Source organism: Sphaeramia orbicularis, chromosome 8 (genome assembly GCF_902148855.1).
Source record: "Sphaeramia orbicularis chromosome 8, fSphaOr1.1, whole genome shotgun sequence".
Classification (NCBI taxonomy): Eukaryota; Metazoa; Chordata; class Actinopteri; order Kurtiformes; family Apogonidae; genus Sphaeramia; species Sphaeramia orbicularis.
In genome coordinates, this window is record NC_043964.1 from 2,869,943 (window position 1) to 2,884,214 (window position 14,272).

Sequence of the window (14,272 nt, forward strand, 5' to 3'; positions counted from 1 at the left end):
CCCATGTCACTGCTTCCACGGCCTTAATTCAACTCTGCCTAAATCCCCACCAACCAAACCCCACCACTTAAAGACCTTAGGGGAACTACTCAAATCCCAGGCTACAACTAATCCACTACAACAAACACATAAAACAAGACACGGGGAATCTGCTCGGCACATGTGCAAGCGATCTCAGAAGGGTAAAGAAAACAGTTTTGTCTTAACGCACAGATTGAACCCACATGGATGAAACACTAGCAGACAGGGTTAATTAACGGACAGTTCTCACCTCAGCCCCTCAACAGGAGTACGTCCTCACTGAGGCAGATTCACCCCGGGCACCAGAGTTGGCTGTGTCAGACACAAGGAAACAGACACAGACCAGGTCATTATCGGATTCTGCAAAACAACACTGACCTTCCACAAGCACTCCTATTAAGAAGTGGAATTTGGGATAATAGTCTTCCTCTGTGCTTTGAAGCGTCTGTTCCTTGTTATTGCCAGTGCCTTTAACTGAAAGGAAACAGAAAATTCCACTGCCAAACTAATGGCAGAGTAGCATGAAAACAACCAGCTGCTACGTGCATGTGTCTGTGACTGTGGTTTTGCATTTGCAGTGTGTTATATAACATTTACTGTATGCTGGATGAAAACAAATGTCTCTGTTCAAGGCTCATTTCCAAGAAGTTAAGATGCAAACACACGCCTCATTTATCATGACATCTGCATAATGGTTGCACCTGATCCTGCAGCCGACCTACAGTAGACCTTTGGCCCTTATTCCTGTCGTGCTCTAGTCCAGGGGTGTCCAACCCTGGTCCTGCAGAGCCACTATCCTGCATGTTTTAGATGGTTCCCTCTTCCAGCACACCTGACGGTCATTATCAGGCTTCTGCAGAGTTTGATGATAGGCTTAGCATTTGAATCAGGTGTGTTGGAAGCAAAGTTGTAATAGTTTAGGATTTTTCATCCTAGTTTAGTTTTATTTAGTTTGGACTTTTTTTTCTCTAATTCACTTAGTTTTAATTTGTTTTTAGAGCAGGTTTGCTAGTTTTTATTAGTTTTAATTTTTTTTCTAAAGTATTAATTTTAGTTTTGTCGTATCTTTCATCTTCTTAGCTGTCATATTCACATAAATCCCACACAGGACTCTGCTGCTTTCTCCCAACTTTAGTCTCCATGTTTCCAGGTAGAGTGGGGACCAGAGGACGTACTGTATGGTGCCTCCAGCTAAAATGGCTCGAGCGAAATAAATCGCTTTCGTATCAATCTGACATTGACAAAGACGAAAATGAAGGGAATTTTATCCATCATTTTTATACGTTTTCGTTAGTTTTGTAAGCACATAATACAGTTTCAGTTCGTTATCATTTTTTTCTTTTAAGTCTAGTTTTTATTTATTTCAGTTAACGAAAATGTTTTTACAATCCTAGTTTTCGTCATTTTGTTAGTTTTCGTTAACAATAATAATCTTGGTTGGAAGAGGGATACATCTAAAACATGCAGGACAGTGGTTCTCCAGGACCAGGGTTGGACACCCCTGCTCTAGTCATTGTTGCAAGGGTTACTTTTTAATTAATTAATTAATTAATTAATTAATTCGGGATAGTGCATGTTAATGAACATCTACAACAACTGCAGCTGTAAATAAAATTTTCATGACTTAAGACTGGTTTTAAATGCATTCATTCATTCATTCATCACACTGGGTTACAAAAAATGTTTTAGAAGTTATACTGTTATAGAAGTTCAGGTTAAATTACATTATAGAATAGCTGTCCACTGTAGTGACCACTGTGCATGAAAGGGTTAAGTTGTGATTTGAAGGAAGCGTATGACTGTGAGTCTCTTATGTTGAGTGGTAAACTGTTCCAATATTCAGTCTCGGTAATATAAATATATCCAATACAGGGTGTCCACAAAGTCTCCTTACAATTTAAAACATTTCTTATGAAAGTATTTGATGAGTTATGTTAATCAGATTACTTCAGTGTACTCAGTGGTTATCAAAGTTTTTAATCACATTGTGGATCATGTGCAGTTGAATCGTTGGTCCATTTTTCTTCAACTAGAGATCAATTACTGCAAACGTTTGACTGAATGTGTGTCACCACAACTGAATGAGCTTCAACCAACCATTATTTTCCAGGTAGATGGTGCGCCACCACATTGCGCTGGAAAAAATTAAATCTTACCAAGTGTCTTTTCCTCATTTCTTGTCAAAATGTCTCCTCACACTTAAAATAAGACATAATCACCTAAAGAGTAACTTTTCAGTGAGATATATGAACTGATTTTTAGACAATGGATCTAGAAAATCTTATTTCAAGAAATCTTACCAAGATAATTTTCACTTGTTCCTTTGGCAGATTTTTTTTTTTGCTGAATTCAAGATTTTTTTTGCTTATTTCAAGCAAAAAAAATCTGCCAATGGATACATAGTGATTAATGTGTAATATAAACAGCTATTAATCACACAAAGTGAGCATAGTTTGGATTAGTTAAACATTGTCAAAACTGGGGAAAGTGTGAATAAAAGTGAAGCTGGGAATGCAGATGAACACGTCAATGATCGAAGTTCTAGTTCTGTGTATGTGGAAACACAGAGTTTATAAAAGGAATAAGGAACTGACCTTTAACTTTCCAGAGAATCAAACTAGAGAGAGAACCACTGCAAAGATGAAATTTAAACATGAAGGAATTCAGATGATTTTCTTCCTCTCTGCATTTCCTTGCCCTTTATCTAATCCTCCTCAAATGAAAATGACACCAGAAAAGGCTTAAGTTTTTACCGTCAGTTTTAAACGTCATGAAATGGGTGAAAAAGCTGGAACACAAAAAGCAATAATGTAACTTTACTCATTAAACGTGATGGTAACTCTGAATGTTGTATGTGCTAGATTACAGGTAGATCGTACTGCATGAATTTAACCTACTATGGAGCAGATACATGTGTGTTTTTGTTTTTTTTTTTCATTAGGGGTTTATGGGGAATAAATATAGCAGATTTAGAGATCCCTTTGAGTAATCTATTGACTTCAAGAATGTTAGCTGCTTAAATTCTAACTGTAATTATACACAGTTACCCATGTTTTATATTCTTTTTTTGTTTTTAATTCTCTTTTGATTGGTATTTTCCATGGTTCACATATTTATTCACATAGCAATTGACCATTCTCATCCATTCTTTCTTTTTTTTCTCTGCTAAAAGCCTGACTAAGGACTGGAAATAGAAACTAGCAATAGCTATAATCGATATCTAATATGTGAATCACCAGTTACTATAGCTTGTTTGTAACAAGCAGAAGTTATACTATGTAATTTGCATTGTCACTTATCAAATAAACATTACAAATAAATAAATAAATAAATCTATTTCTATTGTATTTAACAGGAATGCTTATTATTATTATTATTATTATTATTATTATTATTATTATTAATTGTTTATTTCGAACATTTACAGAATATATGCAAATTCAAAATTCCAAAATCATTCATTACACTCGAAAAGTAGTGGGAAGAAGAAAAACTGATTTAATCCCACCCCCATTCTTATCATCAAATAACTTAATAAATAACATATTAATGTTTTAAATACTCACTACTGTCCTTAGACTTTAAGCTAGAACAATGAACAAAATCAGCCGATACCAAATTAGAAAAAACTCATTCGACAGTGTTTACGTTAGGGATGTAACGATATGAAAATGTCATATCACGGTTATTGTGACCAAAATTATCACGGTTATCATTATTATCGCGGTATTGTTGAAATTGTGCTCAAAATTTCAGAAAGTACTCATACACACACTGAAAGAATTTAACCAAGTTGTATTTTAAAAAATAAATAAAAAAATAAGATAATTGGTACAATGTCCCTTCTGTGTCAGAAACATTCCAATATTAACCCTTAGTGGTCTGAGTCTATTTTGTCTGTTTTTCAGTCCTTTTGATTTTGCCTTTATATACTATAGAAACAAATGTTTACTATACCCATGTTTGGATCTGTTTTTTCAGCACAACTTCATCTATATCATCTGTCTATTATTTTTTCACTTTAACCTACTATAAAAACACAAAAGGACAGTAAACACACAAAAAAAATATAAATTCCGATTTGAAAAATGTACATAATTTATTGTATAAATAACACACAGATGCTTAACGAACCTTTTCAAAGACTTTAAAAGTGAATATTGGTTCCAAATATTAGGTATAGAAAATTAAAATTGCAATAAATTAAAACTACTCAAATATTTGACATAAAAGCATGTTTTTACATAGGGTTTTTTCCCCTGAAAGTGCAGTAATCAAACACAGTTATCATGAGAATTAGAATTTAAACGGTAATGCTAACTGTCGGCAATTTTATCGCCGTTTATCATAATACCGGTAATCGTTACATCCCTAATTTACATTATATAACCAAAATGTGTGTGAAATATAGAAACAAAATATGTCATTCTAAATATGTAATGCAGTTATTTTCCAACACTGTGAGTGATCCTCGGTAAAGTATCTGGCTTTCCCACGTCGTCGTCGCTAAACTGGAACATCCCTTTGAACATGAGAGTCAAAGTGTCAGAGGTCAGGGGTCGTACTCACCATCACTCTGAACCTTTCTCAGGGTAACGGAGGGCGTGGAGATGGCTGAGGCACGGAAGTTAGCAGGCAGGGTCTCGGCGGAGTCAGAGGTCACGCCCCGTAGGTCCTTCTCCCTAAACATCTTCCTCCAGGAGGGTGAGCGGGTGAACGTCTTAGTTCCATCCTGGCAGACACGCAGACGGAGTAGAGTGTGAAGGTAAAAAGATCAACACAGTCAAACCTCTATTTTTGTTTTCCTCAAACTGATCGGCATGCTGACCTCATCAGGCCGTCTCTCGGTTCCCATGGAGATGAGGGAGTTGTACTCTTGCTCCAGGAGCTGCCTGGCCTGGAGGAGAGAAGAGATGCAGAGCTCACAGATGAGTTTGGACTGAACATGGCCCATTTTCAGGATGAGGCTGCAACGCTGGCGTCGATAGCTCTGATTAAACAAACGTACATCAGACCTGGACAATGCATGACCCAGCCTGCTTCAGTGCAATAATCACAACCCATGCATCTGGTCTTTTAATTTTACCTTGAATATGTCCTTTTTTACCTGTACATATCCTTATGTGTTGTTTATCTGTAGTATAGTTAGCTTTTGCACATTTCAGCAGTATTTGTACACTGTAAAAAAAAAAATCTTGTTGTTTTTATGGAAAAAAACTGGCAGCTGTGGTTTCCAGAACAATACTGTAAAAAACACATCCAACTGTAAACATATTTAAGGAGTAACATGTAGATTTAAGATTTAAAACCTGTAGATTTAACTGGTAAATGTTCTGCACTTCTTTAGCTCATTATCTCCTCCTTCATGGTGTCCACAGCTCTTTCCAAATCCACCAGGTCCAACTGGGACCAGTTTAGGGTTCAGTGTCTTCCATGGACACTTGGACATATGGACAGTCAGAGCCAGGATTGGAACCATCAACCCTTTGGTTATTGGACGAGCCGCTCTACCAACTCTACCAACACATTCATTTACTAATTTAAAATGGTACATTGGTAAATGTTTACTTTTTTTTTTGTACTCTCTCTCTCTCTATATATATATACATATATATATAGTATATATATATATATATATATATATATATATATATATATATATATATATATATATATATATGTACAGTACAGGCCAAAAGTTTGGACACACCTTCTCATTCTTTGCATTTTCTTTATTTTCATGACTATTTACATTGTAGATTCTCACTGAAGGCATCAAAACTATGAATGAACACATGTGGAATTATGTACTTAACAAAAAAGTGTGAAATAACTGAAAACATCTCTTATATTCCAGTTTCTTCAAAGTAGCCACCCTTAGCTCTGATGACTGTTTTGCACACTCTTGGCATTCTCAGGTAAAATGAAGTTTCTCAGCTCTACGTTGTCTTCAGATATGACACTTTTGGACGTTCAGCGGCTCTGTAGTGAATGTGGAAACACTGGTATCTTCAGCAACAACAAAACCCATGCAGTTTGACAAATGACAGTGTTTGAAGACAATTGTTGAGGATGTATTTTCCTGAGAAAGACCAGTTTTCTTCAGTTTTATTTATAAAAACCATTGAATTTATTAATAACCTGTATATATCCTTATATGTTGTACATATTTCTTATCTGTAGTATAGTTAGTTTTTGCATATTTTAGCAGTATTTGTATATTTAATGTTTTATCTTTATGGTTTTGTATATTACAAATATTTTCAGCATTTTATGTGATATTTTGATACAATCTTTTTGCACTTTTCTATTCTATTCTATTCTATTCTATTCTATTCTATTCTATTCTATTCTATTCTATTCTATTCTATAAAACCCATGCAGACAGTGGTTTAAGACACTTAAGACACTTGTTAATGATGCATTTTCCTGAAAAAGCCTAATTTTCCTCAGTTTTATTCATAAAAACCTTTGAATTTATGCTGAGCTTTTATGAAGATGTACATTAATAAATCAAATATAGAAAAACACCTTACTGTCAATGAAAAACGTAAAATACAAGGGTTAGTGTTAAATGAAACGTGTTGCTTTTAATGCTTTTCTTCACTTATAATACCTAAAATATTTCTAGAATTTTTTTAAATAAATACAACTTGACTGGTGTATTAACAAATGACACTGTGTTGACCATTTAATAGTGGCTCTATTTTAAATGTTTCTTGTTAAAATCATTAAAGCTTATGATGATACTTACAGAATGAATAAAACACTGAAATGTTATTAAAGCCACTTATTGAAATGTGAATTAGCCTCCTAACTGTGTAACTTTGGGATTTATGTACACAATAGTGAGGCTCAAAGAGTTTTACAAGTTAGTTTTATCTAGTTTTTAGGCTTTTAAGTAGTTATTAATGAATATAGTGAATATTTTCTCTTCTGTTTTTGTGGATGCTTAATCAGCTTCCACTAGTATCATATATGAATTTGACAGTTTCAGTCAGTTTTTTATACCTAACGTTTAAAAAACAAAAAAACAAAAAACAGGTTATGTAATACTTTGGTTCTGGAAGGAAAATAGTTCAATAACAAGGTGATCTGGAGTAGCTTCAGTCTAAAATTAGCCTTTAAAACCTGCTCATTAGTCCATTAGTAATGCATGTTTTTATATGGAGCGAGTAACATCGACTTAAAGCTCTGCTCTGTGGTCTAACCAAAAAATATTCTAATCAGTTAAAGCTGATTCGGAACTTTGTGGTGTGAGTATTTACAAAGATCAGAGGACGAGAACACATAACATGTATTTTACAGTCCTCACACCGGCACCAGTCCGCTCCAAAGTTCAGGACTAAAACCTTTGGGGAGACAGTCTTTACATTTTATCCTTTGAGTCTCTGGAATGGTCTATCCGAGAGCAGCTGGAGGTGTGAAAATCTTTAAATGTAAACCTAAGTCCTCCCTCTTCAGTCTGGTATTTGAGTTAGAATGATTTATATACAGGACAATATTTAGCTTATTCTACTGCAGCGGTTCCAACCTTTTTTGTCTCCCGACCCCATTTTAACATCACAAATTTCTGGCGACCCCAGACATTCAAAACAGATACATTTTTTTGCTAAAATTAATTTGTTTTTGATCATGTAATAGTTTGCTATACTATGTTGTAAATAAACGTTAATTTTAGAGGACATTTAGTCTATATAATGTCTATTATTATTGTGGACAGAGGCAGTAAATCCAGGTGTAGATTACTGCACAAAGGGAGAATGTGATTTTCCTTGGTCAGGATCTGTACAGTCAGTCCAGCTGTGATTTACAAGGAGGACAATTAATACTGAACAAACAAGAACTGAAACTATGAATTATGAAAGAGCTGCAGCATCTGAAACTGACCACAATGAACATTTAACAGATAGACAGAACCACAGTGCTGCAGTTTCAGCTTCAGTTTGTCATGTCTGTTATGGATTGGGATTGTCTCTGTCAACTCACCATATATATATTTTTTTTTTTTTACATTTTTATCAATTACTAGACATTTCAGGTGACCCCATTTGATGATGTCCAGTTAGACTAAGGGTGACATTTTGAATTTCAGAGTATTTCAATGAGTGCCCTATAAAGAGTTAAGAGTCTGGTTTAGACCAGCTTTGAGTGTAAAGTGTCTTGAGATAACTTTTGTTAGGATGTGATGATATTTAAATGAAATTTGACTGATTGATAAAAACACAAAAACAGCTAAAACAGTGAACAACTGGCTGTAGGAGTGTCTTTCCAAGTGGAGCTACCTGCAGGGTGCTTACTCTATCCAAATAAAAATTCCAGACTTTTACAAAACTGTTATTTTTTCCCCTAAGACCTTGATTTTCTGTACTTTTATACTTGTGTTCCTACTTTTTTGGTTGAGATTGTGCCTGTTGTGTGTAGTAGAAAAGTTCATTTTAATAAATGCATGGATGAATGAATGCATAATTGGCAGTAAATTATGTTTAACTGACAGAAATGTTTTCAAAACATATGAAAACTGCAAAAGTGCATGGATATCACACAAACAAGTTTCCCTAGAATCATTCCAATACCGACCGGTTAGAACAGTGGTTTTGGCTCGTGACCCATTTTAACATCACAAATTTCTGGCGACCCCAAACATTCAAAACCAAAGACTTTTTTTTTGCTAAAATTAACTTGTTTTTGATCATGTAATAGTTTGCTATACTATGTTGCAATTAGACATTAATTTTAGCGGACTTTTAGTCCATATAATGTCTATTATTGTGGACAGAGGCAGTAAATCCAGGTGTAGATTACTGCACAAAGGGAGAATGTGATTTTCCTTGGTCAGGATCTATCCAGTCAGTCCAGCTGTGATTTACAAGGAGGACAATTAATACTGAACAAACAAGAACTGAAACTATGAATTATGAAAGAGCTGCAGCATCTGAAACTGACCACAGTGAACATTTGACAGATAAACAGAGCCACAGTGCTGCAGTTTCACACTCACAGTTTGTCATGTCTGTTATGGATTGGGATTGTCTCTGTCAACATATGTTTTATTAGTAAGTTTTCTTTCTTTCTTTCTTTTTTTTTATCAATTACTAGAAATTTCAGGCGACCCCATTTGAATTCCAGGCGACCCCACGTGGGGTCCCGACCCCAAGGTTGAAAAACACTGGGTTAGAAGAATCGTATCAAGTTTTTTATCTACTCTCCTCATGTATTTCTTATCTTACAAGATTATGTGCTTTGACCATACTTTAACATTTGACTATGAGAGACACTTTTTTCCATACTTTATTAAAACTTTCTCACAAAATTTCAGACTTTTCAAGGTCTGGAAAACAGCATTTCAAAATCCCATACTTTTGAAGATTTTCAAGACGTGCACCAGCACCCAGTACCTGTGTGTTCTGATTGGGAATCTGCAGCAGCAGGGCCAGGTCAGTGTAGTCGAAGGTGTCGTCTAAAGCCAGCAGAGCCCCATGGACGCCGCTCTCACGGAGGTTGTCAGCGTACTCCTTCAGGCCAATAGTTTGCACCCAGCACATTACACGCTCATTCGACCACACCATCACATCTGGGAAAAAGAAGGAGAAGGTGAAGGGTGAGGGGGGGGGTGGGGGGGGCATCCATCTGCAGGATCTCTGCAGCAACTTAGTATTCTGGTCATTTCTTTAAATTCAAGCTTGATGAAACACACAGACCTGTTCAGCATTATTAATATCCTTCGGAAAGAGTTATGTTAAGTTTCATGCGTAATCAGTGAAATTCCTTGTAAACTGATTTATTGTCTCACATGGACCGCACAGGTCAGCCCATCATCAAACAAGCACAAAACTCACACATTTCCTCACTTAGGAAATTCTTGCGCAGGGAGAACAGCCAAGATGAACTGGGACTGTAAATGTAGAACATATGTATCCCACAGCTCAGTGGAGGGAGAACTAACGGCTGAACATGTTGACATTTATGTAATCATTAACCAGCGTAATTACACAAGAAAGTTGTGGCTTATAATCTGTTCTCTGTAAGAAAGGGGGGAGAGAAGCGAGGGTGGTCTAAATCATCCTCGGGCGATGTGGGAGACATCGAAACCCAGAGGAAATCTTTGTTTGGTTTAAGAGAATCATGTTTAAGAGGGTTTTTATTTGTCTGAACCAGAGTCAGTTTCAGTTTATTTTAATTCCTGAAGCCAAACTTTGATGGTATAGTGGTGTGCCTCAAAAGGGAGGAAATGTTCTAAGTAAGTTATAATAAAGCTAAAATAGACAAATAAATAAAACACAGTCAAGACTAGGGCTGTTAGAAAAGACTGGTTCTGCAATATATCGCGATATTTCATTTCCCAATACTGTATCGATATTAAGAAGTACTATATCGATATTTTTAGGTATTTATTCAAATGCAGATATTATGGAGGTTTATTTTAGTTTTTTTGTTTTTCTTTATTGTTTATATCTTATTTATTATAATTTAACACTGTTTTATTAAATAATGGTTATTTGAAGCATCCTAAAAGCACTTTTTACTGTCTGAGAGGTAGATGGGAGTTCCTTTGTTGGGATTGAACTAAAATAATGTTCTGATGTTAGTTCTGAACAAATAGAATATGAACATTTGAACAGGATCTTAAACTGTAATTTCTGTAAAAAAAACAGAATTTCAGTTTGAACACAGGAACATTTTGTGATATAGCATTAGATCCTGTTGGGATCAAATAAAAATGTATTTAGTATTTGTGCAGATTTCTGCTGTAATTCAATTCTTCAAAGAAATAATCATTAAAAAAAGAAACCAAACCAATGAAAAAAAAACTGCCTTTTTCACAGTATCATGATATATCGTGATATATCGTAACGTGATCCTAGTATTGTGATTTGTATCGTATCCCCAGATTCTTGCCGATCCACAGCCCTACATGTAGATAATGTTAAAGAAAGAGTGCTCACCTTTGTTCTGGTGGACGCTCTCCTCTCTCCTCCGTTCCAGCTCTTTGCGATCGTAATTCAGACGCTTCAGGCACATGATGCCGTAATGCAAGCTGACCCTGGGAGAGGTCAAAGAGCCGGAGGGTGAGCGATTGACGTAGGTTAACTGAGGGCGTGTTTTAACTCTCACCTGTACTCACAGAGCATTAACATAATCTACCACAAACCCACCACCTCTGACCCTTCCAGTCTTTTAAAAGAGAACTTAAAAAGGGCCTGGAGACACACACCTGAGCGGCCGACATTTCCTTTAACACCTCTGAATTTCCCATGTCACACACACACACACACACACACACACACACACACACACACACACACACACACACACACACACAAAGACCTAGAGCAGGGCTGTCAAACTCATTTTGGTTCAGTTCCATATTTAGTCCCAATTTAATCTCAAGTGGGCCAGAACCAGTAAAATAATGACTTAATAACCTATAAATAATGACAAATCCAAGTTTTTCTTCTTGTTTTAGTGCAAAAAAAACAAAAAAACAATTAAATTATGAAAATATTTACATTCTACAAAAAAGATGTGAATAAGCTGAAAAAACAGAAATTTTATTTGAAAAATTAGTGCAATTTTAACAATATTCTGCCTCGACTTATTACTTCTACATGTACATTTACACACAGTGTTCCATAAACATTTGGGAACAGGCAGAATATTGTTCAAATTTTGGAGTTTGGAACTAAAATTTAAACAGTTTCTACAATATTCCATCTGTTATTATTTACACAACTCCAGATCCCAGTGGATCCATAAATGCACCAAACATTTAGGAACAGGCAGAATATTGTTCAAACTGCACATTTCAGGTTGTTCATCTTTGCTTTTATTAATGTATTTATTGGCATTTTATTGTGAAAGAATAGTTTTGTAAATGTAAATATTTTCACAGTGTAATGTGATTTTTTTTCGCTTCAATTTTTTCCACATAATTTTTCACAAAGAAAACTTGTCGTCATTATTTATGGGTTATTGTATTTATTTTGACTGTAGATCACATTGGTCTGTATGTGGAACCTGAACCAAAAGGATTTGGACAACCTGGACTGTTCAGGTTCATTTATGCACTTTCATCCTACAGGGCCAGAATGGAACCTTTGGGGGGCCAGATTTGGCCCCCGGGACGCATGTTTGACACCTGTGGCCTTGAGTCAATGGAAGGAAACGAGGAAGCAAAGTGACATGAGAGGATATTTGGTTGCAAAAGACACAAGAGTGGGCATGCAGCTCTACCTGTGGAAGCTGTCCACCATCTTCAGCTGTCCTCGGAGCTCCTTCTTGGTCAGGTGGTCCAACATGCGGGCATCCACCAGGGACTCCATGAAATAACTGCGATACTGTGGCAGACCCAGGCTGGGCAGCCAGTCGTTACCCACCCACTCATGATTCATATCGCCGTAGGCCAGTATCTGAAGGGGACGACCACAGATGATCAACACTGATTCATGCTCAGCTTCATATCTGGTACAAGTCAGCAGCTCATGACTCATTCTGGTTTACCACACTAGAGATCCACTTATTGACAAATTCACAACATGGTGGCATTCTACATACTGGTAATATCAAAAGGGTGACAGCTAATAAGCTAGGCTTCTTCTCACTCCTTTTTGAACATGACTCTTTTTCTCTTTTTGTGTGTATTATCATTTTTTTCTTCCTTGAATTTTCATTTCTACATTATGTTGTGCAAAGAAGTCAGTTAGTAGCAATCAGGAAGCTTGTGCCATTTCCAAAAAAATATATATATTGTACATAGATATACATACTGTCATACATACATGTTACTTTATAACATTTTAAAATTTCTACTCTATTTTCTTATCTTATTTTTAATTTTGTAATTTTATATGCTCTCTGTTCTTATCTCTGTAGTACTGGTGTTTTGTTAATATTGTTGCACTGACTGGAGTAGCACTCCTAATTTCATTATACACAGAGTGACGATAAAGGTTTTTCTATTCTATTCTATTCTATTCTATTCTATTCTATTCTATTCTATTCTATTCTATTCTTTAAACCTAAAAGTCCAGAATGTTTATAACTTTTTCGTTCATTGACGTAATTCAGGTAAAATGAGGTTTCTCAGCTTTACATTGTCTTCAGATATGACACTTTTGAACATTTTTGGAATTAAACCCATGCAATTTGACAAATGACAGTGGCTGCAGACAACTGTTAATGATATATTTTCCCGAAAAAGTCAAATTTTCTTCAGTTTTATTTATAAAAACCTTTGAATGTATTTATTACCTGTATATATCCTTATATGTTGTACATATTTCTCATCTGTAGTATAGTTAGTTTTTGCATATTTCAGCATTATTTGGATATTTAATAATTTATCTTTGTAGTTTTGTATATTGCCAATATTTTTCAGCATTTTATGTGATATTTTTATAGTCTTTTTTCACTTCTCTATTCTATTGTGTTGTACTGCATTCTATTCTATTCTATTCTATTCTATTCTATTCTATTCTATTCTATTCTATTCTATTCTATTCTATTCTATTCTTTAAACCTAAAACTCCAGAATGTTTATAACTTTTTAACCTCTAATCCTATCAGTTCATTGATGTAATTCCGGTAAATTGAATGTTTCTCAGCTTTACATTGTCTTCAGATATGACGCTTTTGGAATTAAACCCATGCAATTTGACAAATGACAGTGGCTGAAGACAACTGTTAATGATATATTTTCCCGAAAAAGTCACATTTTCTTCAGTTTTATTGATAAAAACCTTTGAATGTATTTATTACCTGTATATATCCTTATATGTTGTACATATTTCTCATCTGTAGTATAGTTAGTTTTTGCATATTTCAGCATTATTTGGATATTTAATAATTTATCTTTGTAGTTTTGTATATTGCCAATATTTTTCAGCATTTTATATGATATTTTTATAGTCTTTTTTCACTTCTCTATTGTATTGTATTGTATTGTATTGTATTCTATTCTATATCGGACTTTTTCAAAAGGTGCAGATGATCCTTACCTGATCCCAGCTGAACTCTTTCAGCTCCTGAGATGCCCAGAGAAGAGAAGAGGCAGATAGAGAGAAAGAAAGAGAGACAGCGCCAGAGAGAGTGATGGTGAAGGTGAGGGAAAGGGCAGCGGGGTCAAGAGCAAGGTGGATGGATAGATGGATGGATGGATAGATGATGGAGGAGAAGCAGAGGAAGGAGAGAAGCAGCAGCAGCAGCAGCAACAGGAAAAGGACAAAGGGAGGAACAGTGTGTTAGTGAACGG

At 35.4% G+C, this 14,272-nt stretch overlaps 1 protein-coding gene across 1 annotated transcript in view; it reads right to left on the minus strand.

Moving 5' to 3' along the window:
- LOC115424435 (liprin-alpha-3-like) overlaps positions 1-14,272 on the minus strand; it is a 75,985-nt gene that overhangs the window by 103 nt on the left and 61,610 nt on the right. The window contains 7 exon segments of the mRNA XM_030141706.1: positions 272-333; positions 4,591-4,753; positions 4,850-4,918; positions 9,420-9,595; positions 10,968-11,065; positions 12,256-12,431; positions 14,019-14,045. Coding sequence (XP_029997566.1) covers positions 281-333; positions 4,591-4,753; positions 4,850-4,918; positions 9,420-9,595; positions 10,968-11,065; positions 12,256-12,431; positions 14,019-14,045 — 762 coding nt within the window. The 3' untranslated portion in view covers positions 272-280.